This window comes from Rissa tridactyla, chromosome Z (genome assembly GCF_028500815.1).
Source record: "Rissa tridactyla isolate bRisTri1 chromosome Z, bRisTri1.patW.cur.20221130, whole genome shotgun sequence".
Taxonomy (NCBI): domain Eukaryota; kingdom Metazoa; phylum Chordata; class Aves; order Charadriiformes; family Laridae; genus Rissa; species Rissa tridactyla.
The window spans coordinates 49,703,948-49,720,044 of NC_071497.1; the positions used below are offsets into that span (position 1 = coordinate 49,703,948).

General features: G+C 38.8%; 1 protein-coding gene across 2 annotated transcripts in view; it reads right to left on the reverse strand.

Annotated features, from left to right (window-relative positions):
* FOCAD (focadhesin) overlaps positions 1–16,097 on the reverse strand; it is a 118,227-nt gene that overhangs the window by 37,140 nt on the left and 64,990 nt on the right. For both annotated transcript variants that reach the window (XM_054185048.1, XM_054185049.1), the window contains 6 exons: positions 13,626–13,760; positions 13,178–13,228; positions 12,430–12,513; positions 10,407–10,539; positions 6,465–6,653; positions 6,104–6,225 (listed from right to left, as the gene is read on the reverse strand). In XM_054185048.1, coding sequence (XP_054041023.1) covers positions 6,104–6,225; positions 6,465–6,653; positions 10,407–10,539; positions 12,430–12,513; positions 13,178–13,228; positions 13,626–13,760 — 714 coding nt within the window. The remainder of the gene's footprint in view (positions 1–6,103; positions 6,226–6,464; positions 6,654–10,406; positions 10,540–12,429; positions 12,514–13,177; positions 13,229–13,625; positions 13,761–16,097) is intronic.

A 16,097-nucleotide genomic window follows, 5' to 3' on the forward strand; every position in this document is an offset into this window, starting at 1 on the left:
GGAAGAATGCTGTGAGCTGTGATCAAAAATTGCGCAAAGCCCACCTAGAGTAACTAATCTTGCCAGGCTTAATCCCAGAAGGTTATTATTCTTCCTTTTTATTCCTCCTGTTTTATTTTGAGACTTGTCACTGTTAACATGTAAAACACTCCGTGCCTGTTATGCAAAACCCTCCTTTCTCCATTATGTGCTCCACTGGCTTCCTCTGTACAAGATGGTTAAACAAGACAAGCAACTAAACTCCCCTTGTCTGTTAACAATCTTCCTAAGTCTTCCTCCTTCATCTTCTTTCATGTCCCATATGATCTACATAAAGCCGTCGATATTTTTTCTTTACATGGATCTTATACAAAAACCAAAGGACTATGCTAAAGCTTCATGCCCACTGTCAGTGACAAACTTAAAACACTTTTCAGTAAGTACTAGTACGTCTATACAAATAAACACAATCTAAAAGACATTACTTACTCCACCCCACAGCCAATACAAATACATCCTGCAGAAAAAAGAAATCTCATCTTTAAATGATTCAACTATGCTAGTCCTTCCTTTTTAGCCAAAATTTTATTCACACACCATCTCATTTCTGCTCATCAATTCCTCCAACAAGCTGATGAGCAGTCAAGGCTCCAGTCAGAATTGTTTGCCTTAGGTTCCTGAGGCACCTGCAGCAACTCCAGTCTTCCTCTTTGCCTCTACTCCGAAACTGTTTTAGACTTGTGCATTTACATTTGTCTGGTCTCATGGCAATCTATGAAGTTCATCATGTAATCCACACTTGTGCACCAGAGCAAAAGCAGGCCTTCAAAACACTTCAGGTGCTCGTGCATGAAATATAAAGCTTTCAGTGTATTGTTGCATTTAAAGCAACTAGACAACATGGTCTAATCAGGACCCTATTATTAGCACCTTGCACATCTTATCTAAAATTTGCAGATGTGCTTGATGAGCAACTTTTGATTAACTTCCTTCACGGCTGTAAACATTTTGCAGAAATGTGGAATGAGAGGAAGACAAGAGGAAATAGAACATCTTCACATAACACTCAAGTAAAAATTCATCTACGAATGAAAATTACTGGGAGCTAGTAATACAAGCCTGTTGATCAATACTTAAGTAGGACATGTCTCCTTGAAAATACACACAAGCAGAGACTGTGTTGGCCAAAACCAAAGACAGGGAATGCTGTCAAACTGAAGAAGATACTACTTACTCCTGTACTTCAACACTTCTGAATACACATGGCACGAGTTTTGCACATTTCTGCAAGACTGGAAAGTAATTTCAAATGAAATCAGAAACCCATTTCCCCTCTCCAGTGGGGTCCCAGTAAAAATCAAGCACTATGGCAAGGTCTGGATGAGTCTTCTTTCAGCACTGGTGCCTCCGTGCTGCAACAGATCTTTGTATATCGCTCACCTGTTTTGCACTGATACATAGCCAGCAGAGGGCACACAAAACAAATTTAGGGAACAGTGAAATTAAGCATGTTTCTATCACTTCCCTGGGTGTCTAATTGAGATAATACTGTTCAAAGAACCTAGAGGCTGCAATATCATTAACATTTATGGCCCATCTTAAAATCTGCTGTAGAGCAGGGAGATAACAGGTTTCCACCTCAATAGCCGTGCCAACTCACATGGCCCCTAAATTCATCTCACCTCTAACAAATATGTGGCTCTGAAAATGTGTTTTAGACAATATCTCTAAGTCAGTGAAATCTTTACGCATGTATTTAAATGCCCTTCTCACATATGAGACATATAAACTGCAGTCTCAGTGATTTTATAGATAAGGCTAGCATTACATATCCTTATCAATGAAATAGCGAAGTAGCATCTCTTCATCTCAAATTTTGCTTAGAGGCTCTTTTTAATAAACTTGCATGCATACACTTCTAAATACACCCCTAAGCATTCCTTTGTGAGAAAGTTTTTTTCTGTCTTTCTCCAAGGTATATTAGACTGAGAAGGAGAAAAACAAAAAATCTGTCAACAAACTTACTTCTTGAATATGTTTCATCACTGGAGGAGAGACATTCACTAAATTCAGTAGTGGAAACCAGCATAAAATAGTTAATAATCTGAACTACCTCCATTAAAATACCTGGGCACAGAATAATACACTACAGTGAGTTCTGTTCCAGAAAATCCAATCATCATCTCAAGGTGCTTCAGGTACAAGGTTTGAATAAGCCCTTGAATCTCTTGATTACATCAAAGTCAAACCAGGAAATAAGTGTACAGAAGGAGCTTTCCATTTTACTGCTCAAAGATGCATGCCATCACAGCACATTTAATGAACACGCTTAAAATAGAAGCGGAGAGTGCTTCTCCCGTGAGCACACAGGGTGCCTAACATGATTGTTATTTGTACAGCAGTATTTAATACTGTACAACTCACCACTGGCACCCAACTTTGCAATTTTGCCTGTAAATATTACTAATTATTAGGGCAAAATAACAGTGCTATTTCCAACATAAAGAGAGCACTTGAATATTGAGAAATGCGCAAAGATCATCCTCCTTTATTTTAAAAACACTGCATCGGTTCAGACTGTCAACGGCACCATTTACCACATCTCTGTGCCAAAAGCAGGCTGCCTCTGTGCTTTTTGCATGTACCATGAACTGTTCCCTTCACCTCCACTAAAGAGAGTGGGTAACTAGCTGAGAGCCTAATAACTGTAGCCCAAAACATACATTTACAGACCATCAAAACGTGTGGCACACGATGTGAACATATTGGACTATTCATCCTCATTTATTTTCACAACAAAGATAAGTGAAGCTGGTCAGAGATTATTCCCATAAACCCCTAGGAAGAATTACTCCAAAAACCTGAAACAGTCATGGGTAATTATTAGCTAATCTAGCCCAGGTGACTGTGACAAACATCACAGACTTCTTGTACAGTATGATCCAGGCAGCTGTAGAGAAAACAAAAAAACTGCCATGGTCTATGTGACTTCTAACGACTGTGACTACAGTAACTTACATGTCCTCTCAAACAGAGGTTAACAAGCTCTGTTTAATAATTAATTGAACAGCACATCCCCATTGCTGGGGGAAAGATAATCTTCCTATTTCAAGTCACCAGTGACCAGTAAAGAGCAATACAGCAGTTCAAATGCACGACTGTTTATTGAACGTATGTTCTGTCTCCCATGAGATACCAGTTCAAATAACATCAAAAAACCCTTCTGCATCTTAATCTGGTCCTGCTGATAGGTATTGCAGCTGCATCTAATCCCTCAACTAGAATAGCACCTAGGAGACAGAATAAGTCTGGGCCATTAAGGTTTAACAGTAAATTACCTTTTAACTGTTGTTACTGTAAACCCAGGTATTTGTTATTTGTATGCTTCATAGACTTTTAAACATACAAGAAGAAATTATTTCTTCTCTATACAAACCTCATGTAACTCATTTATTTGGTAGCAGGATATGAGGCATCACACTTTTATAAGAATAAAGAATCTCACAAAAATGAAACTGGTTGCCTCAAGCCACTTCTCATGCCCCAGTATTCAAAAAAACTAAGGGTAACATGGCAACTAAGCACACACATACCCAGATATGCAACCTGTAATTTCATATTCTACAGATGTGAGCAAAGATAAAATCACTGAAGAGATACAAATGGTATTATCCCAGTATGGCAATTATATTGATGACTGCTAATCCCTAAGGAAATGCTGGGGAATTTTAGAGGTAAAGTAAATGGATGCTTGCTGTCTCCAAATTACTTGTAATCCCTTAGTGTTTACATCCACCTCACAGTTTTCTTGGAGCTTTATGCTGATTGTGATGCTTCAAAGGCAACTTTAAGTCTTCTTTTTAACAAAATGCTTCTGACTTTACTTAAAAAAGTCATTATAAGAGTTCAACACCCTCCCCCACCCCCCACAAAAAAAAAAAAAAAAAAAAAGGAGTTAAAGCAGTAGCGAAGAAGCATCATTCTGGTAATTTAAAACCCCTAAAATAACCTGCTTAATGTGCTGTGTTGAACTCTGAAGAAATGACTTTGTAAAAACATGTTAATTGCTATAGCCACTGCAGGCAAAAGATGAGCCTAGGTCATGATGTACTTTAAAAAGGTAGAATGTACTTCTCAAAGGTAGAATGTATTTTAGAAGGTAGAATCTCTCACTAAGCAAGAGCAAAGAGCTGTAAAAAGGTTACAGGGCCTTGTGAAACTGGACACTTCGTATAAACAATAAATGCCTTCCTAATGAACATACCCTTGAAGAAGAACAGAAGGCCGATAACAAGGGAACGTCCCTCCGCAGAAGGCACCGAAGCCAGCTGAAAACCAGACAGCTGCTGGATGAAGCATAAACTCAACAAAGATTTGCAGTAACTGAGGGGAAGGTAAAGGTGGTAGTGGCAGATCACAACCACCCACTCCATTAGAGACTGAACAGAACTAATCTCCCCTCCCTGTCCTAAGGCATGCCCACACCAATTAATGGACATGGTAGCTTTAAATGAAAGCAAGAGACTGTACTAACCAATAGAAATTGTTAAGATAAGGTACTAACCAATAATTATAATTAAAGGTCCGTATGTCTGTGTTTTGAACAGTATAAACATTCCAAGGAGTTTGTAGCCTGGTGTGCTGGCTTTGTGGTTTACTACCTATTGCCCACCTCTGCAGAAATGATTTAAATACATACCTTTGCTCTGTGCATATATTGGCGTCTTGCACACCAGGTAAATGACCCCACTTTGGGACACCAGCCCTACTAACTCAACTTTCTTAGACCAACATTGCAATTTGATAGCTTTATACCTTAAGCTCCCTGTTTTTACTGTGAAACTCTGCTCCTCAGAAGAACACTGAGGACTAAACAAACACTAACGCATGAAATTCAGTCAGATGAGCCCAGGGACTCACTTTTCTACCCAGAGACCCAAATACCTTTTTTCCTGACAACGCTAACTCCCAACTGTCTCTATATACAAGGGGAAAAATGCAAGAACATACTTTTTTGTCTTTTAAAGCAATAGAAGCTGAGAACAGAAATACTGATATATTCTTATCAAAATGTTAGAGTTATTGTGAATTTACACTGAAAGTGTGCAGTTGTGATTACCTGAAGATGTTTTCTGGGTTTATATTTCAAACATACTTGGATTTCTTTTTAGTTTTACTACACCTTGAACCAATTGACTTTGTAAAATACTGAGATACTTAGTATGATACTTCTGTCTCTGGTCATTGGTATGTATTCACTAATTCCATCCAGTTCACCACATTCAACAAAAAAAACCCCACGATTTGTCAAGCAAGCCATTTTAAAATTGTCTTTATGATTTTTTTGATGTGTTGCTAGATGTTATAATCACTGCTAGTACACACAAAAAATTTTTTTTTTTTTTTTTTTTGAGAGATCCTATTTGGTACTTTAATAGGGCAACAGGTGAGCGTTTACAACACAGTATTTTAAAACTGATCTTCATACCACTATAATGCAGCTTCTATAACACTTCAATACGTGCCTTTTATTATAATATAACTAAATATGTTTTTTCTGCAGAACCTCTGGCACTGAACTCCGGCCCCACTGAATGAAGCAACTGCACAGAAGGCAGAGCATTTCTTTCTGGATGCTCTGCAAGCCCATGCTTCATTTCTAACTCGTTACTCTAAATCTGCTCCTCTGACATATTTTGCAATATCCTTATGGACTTCCCCTGGTGCTCTCCACTGGAGCATCCAAGCAGTTAGAAAATGTTCATTAATTTACTTGCACACTCCTGTGATGATGAAGGGCATTATCTCCAGCTTCTGCTTTCATTCTTTAGCAGTAATGAGGTCAGGATGGAAAATATCTATCAAATTTACATACATGACTAAATATCTTGAGATCTGTGTTTAAGGGTGGGTGGTTTTTGTTTGTTTTTTTTTTTTTTGGTGTGGGTTTTTTTTTTTTTTTTTTTTTACTATTTTGAAAGAACTTGCCATATGAAGTACTTCACAACCCTGTTGACATTGCCTTTGTAACACTGCACCAAGGAGGGATTTCTACACCCCAGAGGTAGTAAGCCAGGGAAGGAAGCATAACGCTTCTGAAAAGGAAGAAAAACCAGCAACCTACCTCATGAATGAGGGCTACCAACGTTTGCTGGAAATTGCGTCCCCTGCTCGCCAGAAATCGATTAATAGGCTTGCCATCTTTGCCCATATGAACTGGAAGGTCGTAACACAACAACATGCCAGCTTAAAGAGGGAGGGAAGGGGAAAAGAAAAGTCAATACGAATACTCATGCTAATAGTTCCTAAGTCTTGCATAAGTCAGTGGAGAACCCAAAGCAAAGTAAAGCTAACTTAATAAAGCCAACAAGTTAAAAGCATACACAAGCAGCATAAGACATTGTTTCTGAAACTGATTCAGATTCATAGAAATCTTTGGGTCAAAGTGCATATACTTGTTTAACTTCAAGAAAGTCACAGTGTACCTGCAAGGCCTGGTGTCATGCCTGGTTGTTTGTTCCTCTCATACATTTTCAGCAAGAAGTTTGGAACGCCTGCCACAGTCTTGCCCTGGTCTGAGTGTGTGGTCCCTCCTCTCAAGGCAGAATGATAGACACCACGGGGCATGTTGGTCATCTCCTGTTTCACAAGTGATGCTGCAAACTCTTCAAATGCTGGATGAAGTGCAAGAAAATGAGGAGACAGGAAACAGAACATCAGAGCTTGATGACTGAGAGACCAAACAAACCCTGGAAAACCCAAAATGACGCCTGGACTTCAGGGGAGATGGGCTTAGATTAACTAGTAATGACACATTCAGATAAAACCTCAAGGTCAAAGAATTGGGAACTCTTAGCAAGTCTCTCTGACACCATACCTGCTGCCACTGCAACGCCAAGAGGCTCAGAGTATGTCACATCAGGTACTCGGGAAGAAAACCAGCCTTAACTACTCCCTGAGCTGTCGGGTTGCATTTTTTGACTGCTACATCTATAACACTGGCCCATGCTGACAGGGGAAGGAGAAATAAAACTGATGTTTACCAACCTAGTGAAAAATATTGCCTCCAAAACCAGATTGTTCTTACAGAGATTTAAGAGAAGTACGATGCAAAGAGGCTAGATGGAGAAAGAACGTGCCTATGCAAACAGGGGATACAGAGAGAGAAGTATTATGTCGATTCCTGTTACCATAGCAGTACAAATTGTTTACTAAGTTCTGTGCTTTCAAGGTATGCGTTGTATAGTCTAACTTGTTTAAAATTCTATAGAATTAATATAAAGTTATTGTTCACTTGTGAAGTCAATTTGAAAAAGCCTTTACAGGCACACGTTAGAGAAAAGGGTTGTGTTTCTGTATGTACCATGTATATACATATATATGGCTGCATGCTGTTTGTGACCATATCCCATTTGAGAGCTAACATTTTACCAGCACCCTGCACACTGGTATGTTTAAAAGTCTGTTAGTGCTTTCTATAATTGAGTTTTAAGAGGATTTATAACAACTGTTTTGCACTAGGCTTGAAACTGGCATTTAAGTTCCCAAATCACAAGCAGTCCTGCTTTGACTAGAAACTAGAGGACAATGCAGACAAAAGGTCACTCATTTGTCCTTTTTACGTCCAAGAAATACCTATGTCAGCATGGAATGAAATAGTTTTACCCTGGAATTTCTTCAAATTTTCTATTTTTAGCAAATTACCATGGTTTTCAGCAATGCTCTTTCCCAGTTCAGCTTCATAGTGGAGTAGGAGACTAAATCTGTTAAGTTTTTGTAGCATGGCAGGAAGGGCACCTATATTTGTTCATTTTTTTTTCTTCCACCTGTAATGCCAACATTCTTCAAACAAAACCCTCAACAATGCAGCAATTTTTTTTAAGCGATTTTCACTACAGAGATTCAGACAGAAACTCTAAATCCTTGTCCTTGGGAATCCTTAACACTATATACTCTTCCAACAAAACTAAATTTATTGACATGAAAACACTATCCATTTACGTGTTTTATACTTTCATAAGAGCTGGTTTTTTTAGGGTGGCTACAGCAATAGAGGAGAAATTCTCTGAAAGAGGACAGCTCTTTCTTTGTTGGTAAACACCCACATTGATAGAGACACCCCAGTATGGGTAATAGTCACTGCGGTCATACTACTGCACTTGCTAGTTATGCCAAAGGACTTAATACTTATGAGCCATTCAAAGCAATTCTTCATGCAAGGGATACAACTCAAGGATCTATGCTGCCAGACATAACTCAAACTAGAAGATCTGGATAAATTTAATGAAACACCTAGGACTGCAGCAAATGTTAGAATACCATACTTTAAAGTTTGCAATCAGTCTGAAGGAAAAAAAACACAAGTCAGGTAACATCACAGGAAAAACACTCTTACCATTTGTCCTGCAGAGATATATCTCTGAATAGTAGTAATAATAATAATAATAAAACAGCTATTGTCTGAAGTTTACAGTTTGTTGTATGGGATTATTTTTAATTCTCTGACTACCAGCTTACAGACAAGTCTCAGACACGTCCCTAAGTGCCGTATCTACACATCTTTTAAATACCTCCAGGGATGGTGACTCAGCCACATCCCTGGGCAGGCTTCACCCTTTCAGTGAAGAAATTTTTCCTAATATCCAATCTGAAGCTACCCTGGCACAACTTGAGGCCACTTCCTATTGTCCTGTTGCCTGTTACTGGGGAGAACAGACCGAACCCCACCCCACTACACTCTCCTTTCAGGTAGTTGTAGAGAGTGATAAGGTCTCCCCTCAGCCTTTTCTCCAGGCTAAACAACCCCAGCTCCCTCAGCTGCTCCTTACAGACTTGTTCTCCAGACCCCTCACCAGCTTCGTTGCCCTTCTTGGACGAGCTCCAGCACCTCCATGTCTGTCTTGGAGTGAGGGGCCCAAAACTGAACACAATACTCGAGGTGTAGCCTCACCAGTGCTGAGTACAGCAGGACGATCACTTCCCTATCCCTGCTGGCCATCCTGTTTCTGATGTAAACCAGGATGCTATTGCCCTTTTTGGCCACCTGAGCACACTGCAGGCTCATACTCAGCTGGCTGTTGAGCAACACCCGCAGGTCCTTCTCTGCTGGGCAGCTCTCCAGCCACTCTTCCCCAGGCCTGTAACGTTGCTTGGGATTGTTGTGACCCAAGCGCAGGACCCGGCACTTGGCATTGTTGAACCTCATACCATTGGCCTTGGCCCATCGACCCAGCCTGTCCAGATCCCTCTGTAGAGCTTTCCTACCCTCAGGCAGATCAGCACTCCTGCCTAACTTGGTGTCATCTGCAAACTTACTGAGGGGTGCATTTAATCCTCTTGTCCAGATCATTGACAAAGATATTAAACAGAACTGGCTCCAACACTGAGCCCAGAGGAACACCATGTGTGACTGGCCACAAACTAGATTTAACTCCAACTCAACTGTTCTGTACTATGTGTTAATGAACAGCATTAAAAGATGAAGAGTCCTCCGGGGGAGGATCTATTCAGTGAATATTTGCTTTGGAAAAGCTATTTCCATGCGTGTTTTCATACCAGTCTGGGTTTGCTGCATCTTTTTATTCAATCTGTTCTCTGTAAAGTCCATTTTGGTTTCCCATCTTCCTGGTAAATTGCCTGTCTCAGCATCCATTACACAGCTTGAGTTTTCTGCCCAGATAACCTACTTCAATGGAAGAGAGTAATGTATGCCAGTCTTCCCCACAAAGCTTCTAGAACTTCCTAATTTTCTGCATATGGACTCTTTCTCTAGGTGAGCTTGCACACACTCCAGGCTCCAATGCATGGAGTAATTAGTGAATGGATCTTTCTAGGAGCCCCCACTGGGAGAAAACACTACAAAATACTACCACTATCTCATGGCAATGTTTACAGGCTGGAACCACACATCAAGATCCCAGGCATTCTATAAACAGTGAAATAATAATGCCTGTGTCCAGGCACTAATGCCATAATCTCGTAAATGGAAATGAAAGATATCATTAATGAGAGTAATCAATCAAACATTAAAAACCCCAAATACTAAAGACAATTCAACTGCATAGGTGTCAAAACAAGCGCATCAACCAGAGACCATCTGTTGAAGCATACCTTCAGTATCAATAGGCGTCACTAACGTCGAGCATTAACCATAGCACTTCACTGATTGATTAGATTTTGTACGTAGCATTGTTTTAATACTATTATTACTCTCTTTTATAAAACACTATGGGTTTGGGTGCGCGTTTTTTTTTTTTATTCAGTCCATGGTGGACTAAAATAAAGAGCTGCCTTTAAAAATGTCTTTAAGAAAGAAAAAAAAAAGGCTGCACTTTAACTTGACACTCCATTCTAAGAAAGCTACATGTCTGTACAGTCACTGTGATTATAAATCTGCAAAGCAACCTCAAATACTCAATATATTATACCTCCTAAAACAGAAGGTGGCGTTAGAGACAACAGCTTGATATACGAAGAACCTGGAACAAAAAGATCCACCTCCTTGTCCTCTTCATCTTCATTCATGTCTGCCTCCTCCAGCGGGTCAACTTCTGGTCGTGCCTGAAAGATTAAAGATAAGGAAACATCAGCACAAAAATTCCAAATCCTTGTTATCTTTCATGACTCCAAGTGCCAAAAATAGCAACTAAGTATGAAAAGTTCCCCATTTCATTAATTTCATTCCATTTCATTAATTTGAAGCTGAAACAATAAAAGCTTTTCTTCTACCCAAATGAAAAGCAAGACTGGTTAATAAAAATCACATGGCTACGCAAATCTGTATCTGTAACAGCAAAATTAAACTTTACATTTATGGACTGAACTAATATTACTAAAACTTGATTTTCACTCTGATTCTTCTTCAGTCATATAGTAAAACAATGTTTTATATTGGAAACTTGAAAATACACAGAGCATTTGTGCATCCAAAGAAGAGCAACGAAACTGGTGAAGGGTCTGGAGCACAAGTCTTATGAGTAATGGTTCAGGGAACTGGGGTTGTTTAGCCTGGACAAAAGGAGGCTGAGGGGAGACCTTATTGCTCTCTACAACTACATGAAAGGAGGGTGTAGAGAGGTGGGTGGTAGGACAAGAGGAAACAGCCTCAAATTGCACCAGGGGAGGTGTAGCTTGGCTATTAGGAAAAATTTCTTCACTGAAGGGGTTGTCAAGCATTGGAACAGGCTGCCCAGGGAAGTGGAATTACCATCCCTGGAGGTATTTAAAAGATGTGTAGACGTGGTGCTCAGGGACATGGTTTAGTGGTGGATGTGGCAGTGATAGGTTTGTGGTTGGACTCAGTGATCTTAAAGGTCTTTTCCAGCCTAAATGATTCTATGATTTCTGCTAGAGATTATTTTTCCATCCTCATTTTCAGAATTTGAAAAACTACAACATATTTACAATGCTTTCAATGAAAACATATTTACTCATTTTCTAATGAGTGTAAAGTAACAGGACCACAGATACAGAGCTATGCACATGCAAGAGATTTAGTACTGCAGCAGTGTTTAGAGATTTCCCTCATTCTATCTTGTGCTCCCCTATGCAAAACACACTTTTCACTTGTAAGTGATTGATTTATATAAAGCAGGTATGTTTTTTAATTTTAAAGGTGCTTATTCCGACCTTTTCACCTTACAACATACAAATGGAGCCAATCTTGTAATAATGGGGGAAATAAAAACTTACAGAAATATTTACTACACCATAAAGTACCAATGGACTACTGATTATTGCCTATTCTCTCTTACAAGGTTAATGTAAAAAAAATAAAAATCACATAGATGACCTTATATATTCATCTCCTTGAGCTGTTTCATTTTGTAAGATTATTGAGTCAGCTGATCAGACTGAAGTTTCAGAGTTTAAGAGCCCTCTACATACTTAAAAAGCTTCCAATAAGTATCTCAGTTCTTTTCTGGCTGCCTTTAATAACAAAAAAAGCAAAATGTTATGCTGTAAAAGTTCAGAACAGAAAAACAGGAAAATTTTTCAGCTTAATTCCAAAAAAAGCACCTACTTTTCAAACTGATTTTCCCATTTCAGGAACAAGAGCACTAAGCATGAGTGTGACTGCAATGGATGAAGCAGAAATCACAAGAGTTGGTTAGTGTCAAGACTCAATGGCAAGCATTAACAGACGAGTCTAAAATGCAAAATAGGTATCCAAAAAAATAACCTGCTGATTTAACTAACCAAAGAAAAAAAACCTACCTTCTGACTCAGCCTTCATTTGTGCCTTTCCCCTCCCATACATCCTAGTTATGCTAATCATTTCATTTATAGTTATCATCCCCTTCCACCAGCAGGAGCTCATATTCCTTCTGTGAGGCTCTGATGGTTGTCTGGGAGAGATGGCACAAGGCCTTATTTCCCTCTCAAGAGGACACAACCTATATCAGATGGCAGTGTCAGATGTCCTTACCGTTAAATGTACAACATTGTTACCTGTTCAGGAAGATGAAGAATTCTATGTGCTTCAGAACTAAATGATGAGAGTGATTTATAGGCTGAAATGGCTACAACAGCATCCTAGGAAATTAACAGGAAGAAAAAGAAAATCAGAAGCACAGCATAAGGCATTGCTACCTACTGGAAACTCCCCATACAAAGAGCCTGTCCACTAAACACTCAATGCTGAAAAACATTTTAAAATAACAATGTTTTCCTGACGCACGCCCTTAATTGCTTACTTCATACATGCAAACTAGCAAGACCAATTATCTAGGCTTCACAGCAAATATTCTGACTGCTACACTCCATTATTGCTGTGACACTAGTTTACGTAGAAATATGTGAGCCACATTTAAACTAAAATACCTTAGTTCCACCAGCCCCATGGCAGTGATGGTCCAACTTTACCACTGTGTTACCATACCCCATCAAAGAATTAAGTTAATTGTCACAGCTGCAGCTTTCCCAAGGATGCTTCACCATGTCAAGGCTGAAGTCTACCAGAGGAGTCAAATTAGTTTGTGTTACAACTCTCCTTGGGAGCAGATCTTAGGACCATCTGTTACCACCTTTCCTGTGCCTTACACTGCTTCAAAAACAGTGTTAAATGGTCAATGACAGGAAGAAAACCCTATTAGAAATGAGATTGCTGACACTGATAGCCTTGTCTTGAGAGAAAGGTATAAAACTTAATATCCAGTCACTGACACCAGGAATTAACATTTTCAGTTGTGTCACCTACCTTGTTTTGTGTGTTGTTCCAAAGAAAGCTCATAACTTGAGCTTTGAATTTCTATAAAAAAAAAGAAAACATGCGTTCAGATTTTCTTTAACCAAATAAGCAGCTGAAATACAGGCAGATACCTAAAACAAACTGCTGCCACATCAGCATGCACTGAGCGAGGAAAGTGGAAAGGCTGCAGGTCTGAACCGCAGACACATTCACACATCGTCCCAATCTGGGAGATGCGAACCTCTGATCAACCTTGCACTGGAATTTCTCACTTATGTCCTAGGATTCACTAATGCAATCTGAAATTCTGAAACTCTCCGGAAATGTGCATTATGATTAACTTGAATTAGGCAGTGGGTGCAATTTAGAGATATTAATAAAATAAGCAGGCACATTTAAAACTCATATACCAAGATACACCAAAAGAAGAGATTCATCTTAGTCCATGAGTACGTACCTCATATTCATTTGTATTCACTGTTAATGAGGGAACCAGGGCAAACAATTCATTCAGCGCTTTTAAAATGAGGGGTCTTGTATCACAGCTCAGCTTTGGTGACAGTGCATTCCATGTAGAACGGATGCAAACAACCTGGAGGGAAAGTGAGAGGCACCATTACTAACAGCAATCCCAACTTGACTATAACAACATTTGTTTCCAGCACTTGCCTTCCTTCTTCCTACTTGGAAACAGGAATTAATATAGGGTTCATAAAAAGAAAAAAAAAAAACAAAACAAAAAACAAAACAAAAAAAACCCCAAAAACCAGAAAAAAGCAAGCATGTTAAAAATTCACTTGTATTAATACTCTCAAACTGACATCACATAGTAATACTGGACAACACTTCACCAGATAAAGCACTTATCTGTAGGAATAAATAGGATAGTGTAGCAATACACGTAAAGCTGTACATGTACCTTCACATAGCACCACTGCTCTACTTCACTTGTTCAAATTAGCTTAAAAGCAAGCTGTCTCTGGAGCTCAACCAGATGAAAGCAGAGGAAGCTACGTTCCCTGGGAGCCCTCCAAAACAAAATGCCACAAAAAGCCACAAACACAAAAAATAAACACAACCAAATCCAACCAAATTTCTGGAACAGAAAAGAAGAATGGAAAACTGCAGGAATTCAGAAATCATTGGGAAAATGTCAAACTAAAATAAACACTAATGCCATGGCTTCATTAGCCCTATACCAAGTGGATCAGTTGTTAAAATTTACAGTGAGAGAAATAACTTCAGTTAACTAGAAACACTGGGAGAAGAAAAAAAAAAAACTGTCAGTAAACCACAGATGATAGTAGCATCACTATTTGTTAACTTACAAAAACTGTGAAACTGGTTTTAAAATCATAGAATTTATTTTTATTCTGTTCATAATGAACCTGGAGTCTTGTAATTTGCTTTCCAAGTCCTTAGGACATAGTAATTCACCCTTTTAAATCTGCTTCCCTTTACAGTTATACTAGAAACCAGAGAGTTACCATGCATTAAATAGAAACTGAAATCACTTTAAATATACTTCTGCAATCCCGGCTATTAGGTCCTCAAGAGAATTAAAAAAACAAAACCAAAAAACCCACTCCAACAAAATATTGACAACAATGGCAGGTAAAAACAGGAGTACCTGCAGGCTTCTGTGCTATAAAGAATCCAGTATAAACTGGAAAGACCTTGCTTTTTCTGGTTTTGTTTGTTTGTTTGGGGGTTTTGTTTTATTTGTTTTTCTTTGCTTGTTTTTTCCAAGTCTGGAGGCCAATATTTGGTTACAGGACAAACATACTCTGAAAAGCGAAGTAACTTGTCATTACAGACAATAAAATTTAAACACTCAGAGCACCTTGCAGGGCATGGTTCCAAGGCTGGTGTTTTTTCACAGATCATAGATCGCTGAGAATAAAAAAAATCACCAACAACAACAAAAAAATAAATCCTCCAACAAAAAGGCAACACTCTACATAGAAATAAGTCTAACCTGGTCTTTAATACCTATAGAGCATAGAGAAAGTTAAATAATTAACTTTCAAAATTTAATAGTACTAGATAGATGTACCCCAGTGGTTAGATGGGAAAGACCATTAATAGACAAAATCCGTATGAAGTTTTGTCAGCTGTAAGGAAAAAAAAAGAAAAGTAAAAAAAAATTCTACTGCTTGGTTCTCCCAGTTGAACAGTTTCATTAGCACCAAACAACAATCACATTCAGTATTTGGATAAGCAACAGCAAATCTCTTGGCTTTTTTCACCCTAGCCAACTGTGCCTTCTGGGGCTCACAGACATTACACTGATTACAAACAAGAACTAAGTGCATTATAAAACATATTTACAGCAACCTCTGTATTACAGTGTTGTTTCACAGAAAACATGAAAATAATGGCTCTATTTATCAAGTCAGTAGCTAGTTCACTCACTTGGCAGTTGGTTGGAAGAATATTCTAGAGAATATTCTTCACTTTCCAGGTCTCAGTTCAAAAGGCATTCCACTTTTAGCCTAGCCTTAAATACATGAACAGTGCTGTTGAATACAAGATCACTTTTTGTGCTTAAGTTTATGATTAGCCTTAAGCACTTTACCAAACTATCCTTTATTCGAAATCATGAGTCTCTAAAATTTAGCGACTTGTCATCAAGGCACTTGAGATATTGTGCCTGGAAATTCAGTGCCCCACATAATTACTACAAAATTTAACAGTACAGAGAGAAAAGAGTAATCTTTTGGGTCATATGAAAAGATGAGGAAGCAGGCACTGGAGTTTTATTTCACTGAAGCTTTGGAAGAAAGCGAAGGCTTTGATTTCTCCTAGCTGTAAAAAGGAATACTCAGGAGAGTCGTACAGATTAATTGTTGCAAACGCATTTTAGTTTCTTCAGACAGAAGGTCCTCCTGAAGCAAAGAGATTACTGCTTTGCATCAGTACCAGAGCT